At 47.0% G+C, this 15409-nt stretch overlaps 1 protein-coding gene and 1 long non-coding RNA gene across 7 annotated transcripts in view; one reads left to right on the top strand and one right to left on the bottom strand.

Annotated features, from left to right (window-relative positions):
* CNBD2 (cyclic nucleotide binding domain containing 2) overlaps positions 1-15409 on the bottom strand; it is a 60385-nt gene that overhangs the window by 29659 nt on the left and 15317 nt on the right. For all 6 annotated transcript variants that reach the window (XM_038572160.1, XM_038572161.1, XM_038572165.1 and 3 more), the window contains 6 exons: positions 13273-13410; positions 10623-10676; positions 6829-6992; positions 3549-3705; positions 2887-3038; positions 593-731 (listed from right to left, as the gene is read on the bottom strand). In XM_038572160.1, the coding sequence (XP_038428088.1) occupies positions 593-731; positions 2887-3038; positions 3549-3705; positions 6829-6992; positions 10623-10676; positions 13273-13410 (804 nt within the window). The remainder of the gene's footprint in view (positions 1-592; positions 732-2886; positions 3039-3548; positions 3706-6828; positions 6993-10622; positions 10677-13272; positions 13411-15409) is intronic.
* LOC119865663 lies at positions 2863-4165 on the top strand. The gene is made up of 3 exons (XR_005377801.1): positions 2863-3061; positions 3337-3413; positions 3804-4165. It is a non-coding gene; the product is annotated as an uncharacterized LOC119865663 (long non-coding RNA).

The following is a 15409-nucleotide window of genomic DNA, read 5'->3' as shown; positions in this document are numbered from 1 at the left end:
TATTTTGAGGTGTTGAGGCTATGGGTGATTTCTTCTCTCTTTCCAGAACTATGTTTTATAATGTGGGTTGTACCATATCTGTAATTTAAATATTATAATTTTTATTTACTTTTAAAGATTTTATTTATTTATTCATGAGAGACACAGAGAGAGGCAGAGACATAGGCAGAGGGAGAGGGACTCGATCCCAGGACCCCAGGATCATGACCTGAGCCAAAGGCAGACGCTCACCCATTGAGCCACCCAGGCAACCCAAAGATTATAATTTTTAAAATGGTGATCTGGCATCATGAGGATTCAAGGGCCAAATGCATAATTTAAATATGTAACTGTATGTAAATAAGCATGTATATGGGCTCAAGGAGGGGGTACCCCCGAGGCCCTCTTTCTACTATAACATGGTATCTCAAAGTTCACAGCAGTCCTCTGAGGGAGGGAGGCCAAACTGTGTGGTATGCCTTTTACAGCTAGAACACGGACGCTCAGAAAAGGAGGTGCTGCAGAACAGGGCTCAGCCCTTGCCTGTGTGGCCACAGGACATTAGACCAGGTGCGCCTTCCCGGCTTCCATCCCTCCCTCCCAGGCCTCTCACCTTGCTGACAAACATGATAGACGATGATTCTACAAAGTCTTTTGAGATCAGCCGCCCATATGAGAACTTTTCCACCTTCCCCAGGTTTACGAGGTTCCAGAGCTTCTCATCAGACCACGACTCAAACAGATCCATTTTCCTGAGGGGAATATCCTGTTAGAATTCATTGCCCTCGGGGATCTCTGGGTGGCTCAGCAGTTTAGCGCCGCCTTCAGCCGGGGTGGGATCCTGTAGACCCGGGATCGAGTCCCGCATCGGGGTCCCTGCATGGGGCCTGCTTCTCCCTCTGCCTGTGTCTCTGCCTCTCTCTCTCTATGTCTATCATAAGTAAATGTAAAAATATTTTAAAAAAAGAATTCATCGCCCTCCATCACAGAAGGTGCCCAGCTCTCAGCAATTTCCAGAAAGGAAACATGTCATCCAGCCTCCTGCAGCCTGTTAACTTGAAATACTCGGGCCTGTGCCTGATGAATGGGGACATCTGGACTAATCACTTCTTGCCTTTCTTCCCTGTGACTGAAGGCCTACCCTGCAGTGCCCGCCACTCAGGGGCTCACCTTCCCTCACATGCAGCCCGCCCCACAGGGCTGCTGACAACCAGCTCATATTTTCTTAGTTCCAACAGATAACGAGCCCAGAACTCGGGTGACTCAGGGGATGGAGTTCCATGCAGGGCACCAAGGGGGAACAGGGTGGGTGCCATGTCCAGAGAACAGTCTGGAGACACAGGAAGGAAAGCAGGGTCACCACAGAAGGGACACCACCAGGCCACAGACTTCCCACCATCACCTCATTCAATCCTTACAATGATCTGGGAGAGATGACTTGTTATCCCCGTTGTACAGAGCCGGATCCCAAACTCAGAGAAGGGAGGTGACTCATCTATGGCCACATAGTTGATAAGCCAGAGAGCTGAGATGGCATCTCAGCCCTACTTTTCCACTGTGTGAAAACAGGCAGTGCTCCTCCCGGCAGGACTAAGTCCTCCCTTTGCAGCCAGCCCTCCCCTGACCCCCATCCCTCTCACACTCTCACAGCTCCTACTCTCTCCGCTCTCCTCCACCCTAAGGGCAGCCCTCTGCCACAGCACTGCCCTGGAGCCACATGGCCCTACAACCTGTATTTTCAGGGCCGGTGCAGATACTTTATCTGCTTTTCATTCTTTTCCAAAAGGCCAGTTACTAGAAATGAGAAGACGAGTACCTGCGTGTGCCTGGCATGATGACAACATGGGGGTGCCCATGGCAAAAGAGCCACTCTGCCCTCACTACCATAAGGGTTTCCTGACTGGGGGCAGCAAGTAAACTGTAAAGGAGGTATTGTGTGATCAAGAATTATAGTTTGGCTGGCTTTAAAGAAACACAGGATGTGGGGATCCTTGGGTGGCACAGCGGTTTGGTGCCTGCCTTCGGCCCGGGATCGAGTCCCACGTCAGGCTCCCTGCATGGAGCCTGCTTTTCCCTCTGTCTGTGTCTCTGCCTCTTTGTCCCTCTCTCTGTGTTTCTCATGAATAAATAAATAAATAAATAAATAAATAAATAAATAAATAAATAAATAAATAAATCTATCTATCTTAAAAAAAAAAAAAGAAAAAAAGAAAAACACAGGGTGTGATAGAAGCATTGGGGGTTCTCTCCAACCTGGAGTGAGGGCAGATCAGGTTGCTTAGTGAGGTGGGGCAGTGAAGCCCAGAGACTTCTGAATTGAACATTTTAGGTACATCACCACCTGGAGGCTTGGTTCCCTTACCTATAAACTAGAGAGAACAGGGGCGCCTGGTGATTAAACGTCTGCTTCAGCTCAGGTCATGATCCCAGGATCCTGGAATGGAGCTCCACATCGGGCTCCCTGCTCAGCAGGGAACCGACTTCTCCCTCTCCCTCTGCCCCTTTCCCCTGCTCATGCTTGCTCATGGTCCCTCTCTCTCTAATAAATAAATAAAATCTTTTTAAAAATTAAAAATAAACTGGACAGAACAAGAGAAACAAGGTCATGGGATTAAATGAGATAAGGTAAAAGCCCTGGTACAAAGAGTTTAGCACCCCACCTGGCTCTGCCAGTACTCGGTACACATGAGCTCTTCTATTAGTACTATCCCACAAGAAAGGGATGTTTGAGCTGAGACCTGAAGGTACAGTAGGAGTTTGCTAGACAGAGAAGCCAGGTGGGAGGTGTTTCCCATCTCCACAGCATTCTAGGCAGAGAGAAGAGCACCTACGGTTTCCCACGGGGCCTAGGACAGCCAGGCACCTAACAAACACACAGGGGAAGATGCTGGCTGATGGTGGAGGTACCTAAAAAATTCAAAGCGATGCTGAGCATCCTTTTGGAATTCCTGGTCCAGCTTATAAGCAAGGAAATCTTCTCTGTCGACAACGAGGAACTCTGTTTCTTCCATACAGACCATGGTGGCTCTCCATACCAAAGGATTCAGAAGGCCCAATTCCTGTTGGATGGACATGGAAATGGGTAAGTGAGAGGCTACCTCTGGTTTTCTGCTCACAGCCTTGCCCACCTCTTTCCTGCTTCCATATGCCCCCCAGAAATCTCCACTCCCCGGATTGCAGATTCCTTGGCTGGCCCTGAGCTTCTTCTCATTCACCACTTTGGGGGGCCTATCCCCTCCCTCTTAAATGTGCTGCTTGTGGAACAAGAGGTAACAAGCTCGACTAGATCAGAGAGAGGAAGCTGGAGCGGCCTCACTGAGGGATACCTCACTGAGGGATCTCTGTGGGGCTATACAGGGAACATGTTCCTTAAACATCCAGATGGAGGAGCCAGCCTCGGACATCACCTGGTCCAGTCAATTGGCCTGTGACAGGTAAGAGCGCTAAGTCCCACAACAGGGCAGTGACTTACACCTAGGAGAAGGCAGGACTGGGCCTGGTTGTTCTAGCCAGAGTCCTGTAGAGCCCCCAACCCTGCCCGAATAAGGCAGAGCCTTCCCTGTGCTTACCCCAAAACAATCGCCCCTGTGCAACAATTTGGGGTGGGGATCCAGGAAGGCGCTGCTGCCATCCTCATCCTCTGTCACTGCAACTGTGCCCATGTAGATGAAATAAAAGCTGTTGCCCCTCTTCCCCTTCTTGACGATCACTCGCCTGCGACCAAACCTGAGAAAAGACCATGGCCAGTAGAAAAGCCCAAGACCAAACCAAGACCACATGCAAACATGACTTCAAATACTGGGCTAACTTTGGATTTTACCCAGAAGGTAATGGGGAACACAAAAGTCTGGAAAGAGGAGACAGCCCAGATGACAATGCCTAGATGGAAGAAGACAGGCACAGTCAGCTGGGAAATGAGCCTGGTAGCAACAGGGAGCCTGGCCCCATGCTGGGAGGAGTCCTGCACTGCCTTGTGTGCTTCTGGAGCATGAAGGCACAGACTGGGACCAGAAGAGCCCGCACAGCAGCCCGGCTCCAGCTCAAGCTTGAGCTCTTCACTAACATCCACCCAGTTGCCTGCCTCCCTCAGACTGAAGCTTCCTGAGAGCAGAGCCTTTGTCAGTTGGCTAAGGCACAGTAAATGCTCCACACAGTAAATGCTCAGTGAATAGCCGCTGAATAAACGAATGACCAAATCCTGAAAGTAATGGATGAGTAGCTGAAGGATGGAGACCTAGGGTGCCCCAGGCTTGCTGAAGGCACACAGCGAGTCACACTTGAGTCACCACTGGACCCCAATCTCCTGTGGCAGACGTCCGTTGCTTTTGTGGCCAAGCAGCGGGTCACCTTTTCCACCAGCTGCACCCTGACTTTACTTTGGGGGAAATACCTTTTCTTGATTCACAGGCAATCAGTCATCTTGCTGCCACGAGAGAGAGTCTGATGCAGAAAGTGGCTCATGAGAATTGAGTGTGAGGAGGTGGAGAGAGACCTGGACACTGGGTCCTGGGGACACTGGGCCCCTGAGTCCGGCTGAGCCAGAAGCTGGAGGACTATCCCAGGACTTCTCAGATCCATGAGCCACCAATGCATTCCTTACAGCTAGGTTTTCTATCACTTGTGATTGAAAGAATCCTGTCTAATCTGCGCATTTCCAGTCCCAGAAATAATCAGCTAGCTGAAAAGGGCTTTAACAATCACCACCTCTTCATCTTCACACAAACCCATAAAATCTGTACCAGCGTCCTCATTCCTGAGGCTCAGCAAGGTTAACTGGCTTGTGTCTGAGGTCACACCTCAGATGTCTGGCTTGTCTGAGGTCACACATCTGCTGGCAGATGCAGCATTACATTCCAGAGCTCCTACCTCCATGATTCTTTTTCTTTGCTTGACACCATTCTGCCTGCAATGGAATCTCACTTTAAGACAACGGTGACTTGCTCTTCTTTACCAGGCTAGAACAAAGCAGATGGTCCCCCCTGCCTGGAATGTTCTTGTCTACACCTCTGCTTGTCAAAAATACCTACTCAACTGCCACCTCATCGGTAAATCTCCTTTGGCCAAGCTAACTAGAGTGTTCCCTCCTCTCCTGGGCTTATTGTCTGTAAAAAGATCCTGCACAGGTTATAACAGGCCTTTATCTAGAGCTAGTTTGTGATTATGTGACCTATGACCTCCATGAAGGAAAGTATCAGGGCCCAGACTACATTGTCCTCACATCCTAGATCTTCAAGACAGGCCTAAGCTCAAATATTCTGCTAGGCTGCCCTTCTTAAGCCACTGAAATTTCCAAGAAATGGCAATATTTCCACACACACCTCTTAGACTTCTCTAGTACAAGGTATTTATATGGTGCATCTTGTGCCATGGACCCTTTGACAATCTGGTGAAGGCTTCACAGAATAATGTTTTAAATATATAAAATAGGAGTACCTGGGTGGCTCAGTTGGTTAAGCGTCTGTCTTCAGCTCAGGTCGTGATCCCAGGGTCCTGGGATCAAGCCCCAACTGCTTCTCCTTCTCCCTCTGCTCCTCCCCTCCACTTGTGTTCTCTTTTTCTCTCTCTCAGATAAATAAATACATAAATCTTTTAAAAATTCACTTTTTAAAAATATTTTATTTATTTATTCATGAGAGACACAGAAAGAAAGAGAGGCAGAGAGACAGGCAGAGGGAAAAGCAGGCTCCATGCAGGGAGCCCGATGTGGAACTCGATCCTGGGACTCCAGGATCATGCCCTAGGCTGAAGGCAGGCGCTAAACCGCTGAGTCACTCAGGGATCCCCTTAAAAATTCTTTTTAAATAAATATATAAAAAAAAATATAAAAAAAAAATATATTAAAAAAATAAATAAATAAATAAATATATAAAATAAAATATAACGAACAGTTAATAATTGTCTTTCAAAACCCAAATTGTGGGGGTGCCTGGGTGGCTCAGTCAGTTAAACATCTGACTCTTGATATTGGCTGAGGTCACACTCTCAGGGTCATGAAATCAGGCCTGAGCTGGGCTCCGTGCTCAGCAGGGAGTCTGCTTCAGATTCTCTCCTTCTGTCCCTTCCCTCTCGTGCCCCCTCATGCTCACAGGAGTATACATTCATACTCTCTCACACTCTAAAATAAATAATTCTTTAAAAAAAAACCAGAATTGTGGTATAGCAATGTATGTGCATCTTTATTACGGCACTGAATAACACAATCTAGCAGCGTTCTAATTACTACTACAATTTCAAAGATGTGATGAATATAAATTCTTTTTTGAGAAACCTGCAACAACATGAATGTGTAATATTGGTGATTTCTTCTGTTGAAAAAGTCACAGGAATAGCTAATACTATAATGGTTCATTACCTACATCTGTGATTAAAGAAAATGATAAAGTTTAGTTACAGGTTAATGAAAACAGATATAAATTTTTTTCTTATCCAAGTTCACAGACCCTTGCCCCAGTTCCTATGTGGACCTCATACAATCACCTGTGACCCACTGTAGCTTTTAGGGCTTGGGTTTGAGTCTCAGCCCTACCCCTCATCACCTGGGTGACAGAGTATGAGTCACCCTCTGAACCTCTGCTTCCTCATCTGAAAAAGGAGGGACTGGACCAGATCCTTTCTGAGGTTCCTACCAGAGCCTCTCTAGATTCGATGGCTCCTTCATTCTGGGTAGACTGGTCAATAAATGAAGATCAACCATGCAACAAGCATAATAATGAACACTCGAGTAAGCAGACAGATAGATTTCCATGGCTGATGTACCATGGAGACACCAGCAGCCCTGCCATAGCCTTGTCAAGCAGGTGCTCCCTGCCCAGCCCAGCCCTGACACCAAGGGGTGTGTCCCTCACTGACCGTTCAAAGCGAATGACTTTGGCCAGGAGCAGCTGCAGGGGCTCTAAGTAGTTGCGGTAGCTGTCCAGAACCTGCAGGAGGTTACAGAGGGCCTGGATCTCCGACTCTGTCCTCCAGGAAGGCAGCTTCTGCGTGATCTGCATGGCTTTTGGAGGGAAGTGACCCTGGGGAGAGAGGACCAGAGTGACACACAAGACTCAGAAGTTTCCCCCAGGAGCTGGTGGGCAACTCCCCACACTCCTGCTTTTATACTTCACTCCCCAGACAATAGTGGTTTACACTCACTGAGTGCTCACTCTGTGTCTGGCATCAGGGTATGCATCTTACACACATCATCTCACGGCATCTTTGCTCAGCCCAAGAAGTGAGGCACAATTATTATTTCCATATAACAGACAAAGGCACTCGAACAGGCTGATAACCTAGACCAGCTACGTGCCAAGACACTTATCCCCACTTCCTAACCATACTGCCTTTGCCATTCACTGACCACCCACCGAGTCAATATAGGGCTCCCTGGGTTTCAGGGGCCCCTCAGCATATGTACATTGCAGCCAGGGGAGACTTCCCTTCCCTCAGCCTATACCTTAGCATACTACACGAGACTAAGAAATAAAGAGAACCTACAGAAACTAACCCTGGTGAACCAGAACTCATGGACTAGTGGATGGACAGATCCATCCATTCACCCACAGTCCCATGTCCCGGGAAAATGGTATTTGAGTTGTTAACACTCCTACTGGCTGCCCATCTCACTTAGGATAAAGTCTTAAGCCGGTACTCCAGCCTAATGGAGCCTTCCTCCCTACCCATCCCCCCAACTTTGCCTCCTGCCTCTCTCAGAGCTTCATTCTCCAGGCTTTAGCCTTCTCTTGAAGAGGCCAAGCTCACTTCTGTCCTACAGTCTTGCTTGGGCTGTTTCCTCTGTCTGGAATGTTCTTCCCTGGATTTTCACATGGATATGGCTGCTTCCTTCTCTTCATTCAGTTCTTAGCTCCTATGTTACCACATCCTCAGGAAGTCCTACTGGATCATTTGACCTAAAATAGTAGGCCCCCTTCTCAGCAAGTCTTGGAATCATTTTTCCCAAAGCAGTTCATACTTTCTGAAATTACCTTATTCTTTTTTTTCTTTTTTGTTAATGTGTATATTATCTGTCATTTCCCCATCCTATACACACACACACACACACACACTCACCTCACTCACTTTATTTATTTATTTATTTTTTTACCTCACTCACTTTAGAACCGCATTATCCAATATGGCAGCCATTAGCCACATGTGGCTATTTAAATTTAATTAGATAAAAAATAAGTTCCTGAGGGGCACCTGGGTGGCTCTGTGGTTAAGCATCTGTCTTAGGCTCAGGTCGTGATCCTGGGTTCCTGGGATCAAGTCCCACATCAGGCTACTCGCAGGGAGCCTGCTTCCCCCTCTGCCATGACTCTGCCCCTCTCTCCGTATCTCTCATGAATAAAGAAATAAAATCTTAAAAAAAAAAAAGTTCCTCAGTCACACTAGCCACAAGTTCTACATGTGTCTTGTCGGCTATTATACTGGACAACGCATACAATTGAACATTTCCATTATCTCAGAAAACTCTATTGGACAAAGATGTTCTAGAATATAAGCTCCATTAAAAACATGATAATGGCTTCATCTATCTTATTTACCCCATTTTAGAATAACATCTCACATGCAGTAGGCACTCAACAAAATAAAAATTTATGGAAAGAATGAATGAATGCCAGCTAATCTTACATAAAGTAATTGTCCTAGAAGCAAAAAAAAAAAAAAGTGGAACATGATGAGGAGTTCTGGACAACAGATCTGAAGCCTTGCATGTTCACTCAGAAGGGCAGTGTTGCTCAATGATTAATAATGCACAGGCCTGGGGCACCTAGATGGCTCAGTTGGTTAAGCTTCTGTCTTCAGTTCATGTCATGATCCTGGGGTCCTGGGATTGAGTCCTACATTGGGCTCCCTGCACAGCAGGGAGTCTGCTTCTCCCTCTTCTCCTTCCCCTGCTGGTTCTCTCTTTCTAATAAGTAAATAAAAATTAAAAAAAATTTTTTTAAATGCACAGGCTCTGGTGCCAGGTGCCTGGGTTTGAACCTTGGCCTGCTCCTACCTGGTGGTGTGTCCTAGGACAAATCATTTCCCTTTGAGCCTCAGTTCCCTGAGAGCAGCAGAACCTGAATTTATTTTTTTTTAAAGATTTTATTTATTTATACTTGAGAGATAGAGAGAGGCAGAGACACAGGCAGAGGGAGAAGCAGGCTCCATGCAGGGAGCCCGACGTGGGACTTGATCCCGGGTCCCCAGGATTACACCCTGGGCCGAAGGCAGGCACCAAACCGCTGAGCCACTCGGGCTGCCCCAGAACCTGAATTTATAAATAGCAGAGCTAATATATGTAAGGGGCTTATAGTGGGCCTGGTTCCCAGTCAGGACTATAGAAGTGTTGGCCTTTTTTTTTTTTTTTTTAATTAAGTAGGCTCCATGCCTAGCATGGAGCCCAACATGGGGCTTGAACTCATGACCCTGAGATAAAGACTTGAGCTGAGATCAAGTCAGACATTAACTGACTGAGCCAAAGGTGCCCCATGTTGGCCATTTTTAAGGTCTGAATCCAATCTTCTTCCTTCCTAACCCTCTCTTGCTATCAATAACCCATTGGGATTTCTATCGCAGGGTTTTTATGACAAAACACAGATGCCTCTGGTTTCTATGAACAAAACTGATTCTCTGGGCCCACTTGGGGCTCCAATTCTTTTAGAAAATCTCTCTCAGGGCAGCCTGGGTGGCTCAGCAGTTTAGTGCCACCCTTGGCTCAGGGGCTGATCCTGGAGATCTGGGATCGAGTCCCATGTCAGGCTCCTGCATGGAGCCTGCTTCACCCTCCGCCTGTGTCTCTCTCTCTCTCTCTTTCTCTCTGTCTGTCTCTCATGAATAAATAAATAAAATCTTAAAAAAGAAAAAAAGAAATTCTCTCTCACCACCACTGATCCTTAGAGACTCCCTTCTCTGGATTCCTACGAAACTGATTCTGCTATTTAACTTCCCAGGTAAGTTTCCTCACCTTAACTCTTACTTAGCTCCTTAAGGGCAGGTGGGGATGTTATATTACCTAGAATCACCACAACCAGACACAGATCTAAGCCTAGAGCTGGTAAGAGCTCAAGTCTTTCCTATACAAGGTAGGCCCTTTTAAAAATATAAATTAAATTTTAATTTAGTATCCAAGATTTGGTGGAAAGAAGCCAGGAAGATAACAATTCTTAAAATTCAGAGAACAAGTCACACAGTCCAAAGCCTCACCCAGATATGAAGCATTTCTTTGCCAGAATGGCTGATACCCACAAAGGGGGTGCCTGCCCAGTGTCTGTCAGAGGGCTTGGGGCACAGCCAGAATTCACACACAGGCCAGGCCTTTCCCCCCCACCCTGATTGTTTCTTCTGTGTCTGGAACTCTCACCACCTCTACTTTGAGTTTTGCTGTTTTTCCACGGGTCCAAGTACAGGAGTTCTCCCTGCCGGTTCTGCTCAGCTATAAGGCGACAGTGGGTTCAACGGGGTTCACAGCCTTGGAATGTCAGGACTGGAATCTTGGGATCACTGAGGTCGGCTATTTCACACATGAGGAAATCAAGTGGCTAGCTCAGGGTGACACAGTGGGTTGGCACCAGAACCTGGACTGGACCCAGCTGTCCCGATACCCAGCCCCATGCCTCTTCCAGGCCATGGTGCAGAAAGAACATTCTCAGCAGCAAGGTCAGAGTTATGCATACCTCCTCTGCGACGAAGTCCATGGTATCAAATGTGATTCGGCCTCGCTTCCTTTTCTGGGGGAGAAAAAAAGAGAAATTGAGGAGAAGAAAGAGAATCAGCAAGACTGCTACTAGAATTTTGCACTGAAACCCTCCTGTGCCTCCAGTGCTCACCCGTGGTAGGCGGAAGCCATGGGAACCCTCCTACCCACTGGAACCTCTCATGTCCACCTCTGCTCGAAAGCCCCAGCTCAGCCCCAGACTCAGACCCAGTGTGGACAGCGTGTCATTGTGGAAACAGAAATGCGGTGGGGGGAGGGGAGTAATAAAGAGAGGAAGGATGGAGAGAGAAAAGGAAGAGGGGAAAGAGGCAAACAAATGAGGAAGTGGAGAGGGACAGAGAGGGAAAAAACAGAGACACCAACGAAGCCAGCCTTCCCTAAGCGCCTATCAGGAGCCAGGCACACGCCTCCTCTTCCTTTCTTACTCTATTTCACCCTGAGGACAAAGCAGGTATTGCTGAGCCCCCTTCTGGACTCCACAGGGGGTTAAGGAATCTGCCCGAGGATCACACACTGAGGAAACAGTCCTCTCCTAGAGCGTGTCCAGAAGAAAGCAGCGCAAAAGGTCTTAGGGATGAACTAATCCAACTCTATCTCCTAACGGTTGCAGGGGGGATGAAGAAATAGTCGAAGAGGCAGAGAAAAGGGGGAAGATCTGTAGGAGGAGGCAGGGGAAAGGAAAGAGACAAACAAGGCCCTGACCCCCATCTGGCCCAAACCTGGACCCACGCCCCATCTCTCTAGGTATACCTCAGGTCCTCCCCACCCCAGTGCCCCATTTATAGTTTATGTACCTGTGTCGTGCTTTTCAAGAAGGCCAGTGATAGAAAGCATGGTGCTCAGAAAGATGCGGATTCACAAGGTCTAATGAAAAGTGGCCCACGGTTCTCTCTACCTGACCCAACACTCCAGCCCCCTAGCTCTCTGCCCAGTAGCCACATGACTCCCCTTTGGCTGCTCTCAAGAGGCTTCTGCTCTGCTCAAGTCCACTCTGCCCAGGCACTGTCATTCAGTCTTAGCCTCACACATCCCTGATGACAAGTCTGATTTGGGTCTTCCAAGTACCCAGGCAGCCCAAGGCTTCTGGCAACCAAAGACTCCTGATAAATAGCACCCCTGGGCCCATGGCTTTACCACTGCATGACAACAACCTGAGTCAGAACATCCTTCCTGACAGCAAACCTCCATCTCTCAGGTTCCAATTCTTCCACTCCATCGCTTCCCAAGTCATGGTCCAACCATAGGGCAGAATCTGGCTGCAGAGTTCATTTGGTTTGGCCAGCATAGTGTCTTTAAATATATGAATTTGAGGGATGCCTGGGTGGCTCAGTGGTTGAGTGTCTGCCTTCAGCTCAGGTTGTGATCCTGGGGTCCTGGGATCGAGTCCCACATCAGGCTCCCTGCATGGAGCCTGCTTCTTCCTCTGCCTGTGTCTCTGCCTCTCTCATGAATAAATAAAATCTTTAAATATATATATATATATATATATATATATATATATATATGAATATGAATGTCTTTGGATGGGCCATGCTCTTCTTTTCTGCTGACCCACAGGCCCCTACTCCCTGCTACATCTTTAACTCAGCCACATGCACACAGTTACACTTGCTGGCTCCTTAGTGACCCACCTAAGACAGCCTTTTTTTTCACCCATCAGCACCACCCATACTCTTTCCTCCTTCAGAAACCATTTGGGGCAATTTCTTGGAGTGAATTGCTAGGTGCAATTGGAAGGCAGGGCTGAATCTAGTCACTCCTGGCACAACAGAAAAATAAGCAGGGTTTGTCAGAGATTGGGAGAAACTTTGTGGGCCTGAATAGTAATGAAGATGCCTTTGGGGATCCAGAACAGGTTAACAGAATGGTGAGCAACTTTTCTGAGCTTAAAAAGGGTGTATGATCTACTACTGAAATAAAATATTTGAAACAGAGACCTTCTAGAAAATCTAGAAAGCATGGTCTCCAGAGTAAGCAGGGCCTTGCACGTGTTCCTTTGTTTAAGCGGGGGGACAGGAAAGAAGGTTGAGAAGATGAACAGTGATGGGCATTCAGAAAACCCTGACTCTAAGGAGACTTCTGGATTTCTCTGGCTCTTTTGATCCCTGTTGGAATGACGATGGCTTCTTCTCTACTCCTGGTGTTTCTTTCTACTCAGAGGGAATTGTGCTGATAGAACACTACTAGCCCTTCTCCTTCCACATTGAGAAGGAGTGACATAAACTCCTTGGTGACTTTGGAAGGAAAAACTGGGTGAGATCATTCCTTCTCTGTCCCTGTGAGATCACATTCTGCTCTGTCCTCCTTTGCTGTGAATTTAGGGCAGGAGGGTCTGCTCCCACAGTGGAGGCCTGCCTTGGTCCAGCACTGTCCACGACACATGTAAGGCTATCTGATTCTGGGGTTTAGTCTTAGGTCATCCTTGCACTTGATGATACAAATAATCTTCTCCAATAAAAGTGTCATCATTAACAAAAGTGGCAGTTGGGTCTCCCATCTGCTTTACCCTTTGTCTTCTCTCTGTTGGTTCAGAATATGGATTGGGGAGTGAGGTGCTATTTATCAGACCCCCTTAAGCCCTCACAGTCGTGCTAAGGCCAGCTGCTTACATCCCAGAAGGAAAAGATAGGGTGCTTTCTATGAGAGGTCTCGATGATCTGATATTCCCGGAATCCCCTGAGGCCCTGGCGGAACATTTTACACACTCGAATCATCACGATGATATCCATGGTGAGCTGGTACAGTCCCTGTGGAAACAAAACAAATAAGATCAGTAGAAACCATCTGTTTTCAGCAGCCACCAGCAGGCTAAATAGCACTGATAAAGTGAAATGGGATGGAATTAAATGCAGGGGTATGCTGGAGCCATGGTTCCACTTTTGAGGGAGTCTTCAAGCCTGCTGAAATTGTGTTGGTAGCCTGAAAATGGCCACAGCTGGGACTATTTATGCCACACAAACTGGCAACTGCTACAAACCTCCCTCCCCAGGAGCTGGTGGGTAAAACTTTCTCCAGCACCGCTCTAGTTAAATAGCAAGTCCTTCACTTTGGTCCAGAAAACAGCAAAAGTGACAGCAGGCAGCAAGGGGGAGATGCAAAAAGCCTGGATTTTGGAATCAGATGGATCTGAGGGAAGAACAGTCGAGCAGATGCAACATTGTGGCCTTGGAAGACAGAAGAAGGGGCCATAAGCCAAGGGATGTGAGTGGTCTCTAGAAGCTAGAGAAGTCCAGGAAATGAGATTCTTCCCTAGACCCTCAGGAAAGGATTGCAGCCCTGCTGACACCTGGATTTTAGCCCAGGGAGACCTGTTCCAGACTTTTAGCCTACATAAGATAATATGATTTGTCTTAAGCCACTAAATTATGTGATATGTTATAGCAGCAATAGGAAACTAATATAACCACTCACCCAAGCTAGGCCATCTGATCCCAGGCAACCTTTGAGCCTGGGAATTTGGAATTGAAACTGAGAACAAATCAGTCTCTATCCCAGTATGAATTTGGGAGCAAGGGTAGTCACCCTCTGCCTGCCAAGTAAATACAGGGGATAGGGAAACAAGCTCAACAACAAAGAGATAAATCCAGAATGCGAAACAATCTACAAGTCAACTAACCCAGTTTCTTAAAAGACAGGCAAATAAATGCAAAGCATGAACCTCTGGATCCTGATTCATAATTGCAAGCTGAAAAGGCCACTATTGGGCAGCCCCGGTGGCGCAGCGGTTTGGCGCCGCCTGTGGCCGGGCGTGTGATCCTGGAGACCTGGGATCGAGTCCTGCGTCGGGCTCCCTGCATGGAGCCTGCTTCTCCCTCTGCCTGTGTCTATGCATCTCTCTCTCTCTGTGTCTCTCATGAATAAATAAATAAAATCTTTAAAAAAAAAAAAAAGAAAAAGGCCACTATTTAGGGACAAATAAGGAAATGAATATGCCTGGAGATTAGATGATATTAGGGATATTAGGTTAATTTTCTCACTATTATAGTGATGTTGTAATTATGTCCTTATTTTTAAGAAGCATCATAAGAGGGCAGCCCTGGTGGCTCAACGGTTTAGCGCTGCCTGCAGCCCAGGGCGTGATCCTGGAGACCCAGGATCGAGTCCCACGATGGGGCTCCCTGCATGGAGCCTGCTTCTCCCTCTGCCTGTGTCTCTGCCTCTCTCCCTCTCTGTGTCTCTCATGAATAAACAAATAAAATCTTAAAAAAAAAAAAAGAAGCATCATAAGAAACGTAACTTACTCTCAAATGATTCAACAAGCACACACACAAATATGTAAAGCCAACATGGCCAAATGCTAACTGTTAGACCTAAGGGGTGATCATTATATTTCAACTTCAATGTTTTAAAATTTCCATAACAAAACAAGCACAAAAGCTAAAAACATTTATTTTTTTTAACTTCTGTTAACAAGGACATCAAAGACAAAATGAAAAGGCAAACTGAAGACTGGAAGAATACATTTGCCATACACAAAATCAACAAAGGATTCCTATCCAAAATTACAAAACATAATTATTACGAAAAGCTACTATCGGGGCACCTGGGTGGCTCAGTTGGTTAAGTATCTCCCTTCGACTCAAGTCGTGATCCCAGGGTCCTGGGATTGAGCCCTGGGTCGGACTCCCTGCTCAGTGGGGAGCCTGCTTCTCCCTCTCCCTCTGACCCTCCTCCCTGCTTGTGCTCTCTCTCTGTCTCAAATAAATTTTTTTAAAAAACAAACCAAAAAAAACCCTACTTTCCAAT

This window comes from Canis lupus, chromosome 24 (genome assembly GCF_011100685.1).
Source record: "Canis lupus familiaris isolate Mischka breed German Shepherd chromosome 24, alternate assembly UU_Cfam_GSD_1.0, whole genome shotgun sequence".
NCBI classification, from domain to species: Eukaryota; Metazoa; Chordata; class Mammalia; order Carnivora; family Canidae; genus Canis; species Canis lupus.
This window is presented reverse-complemented; position numbering and strand designations above follow the sequence as displayed.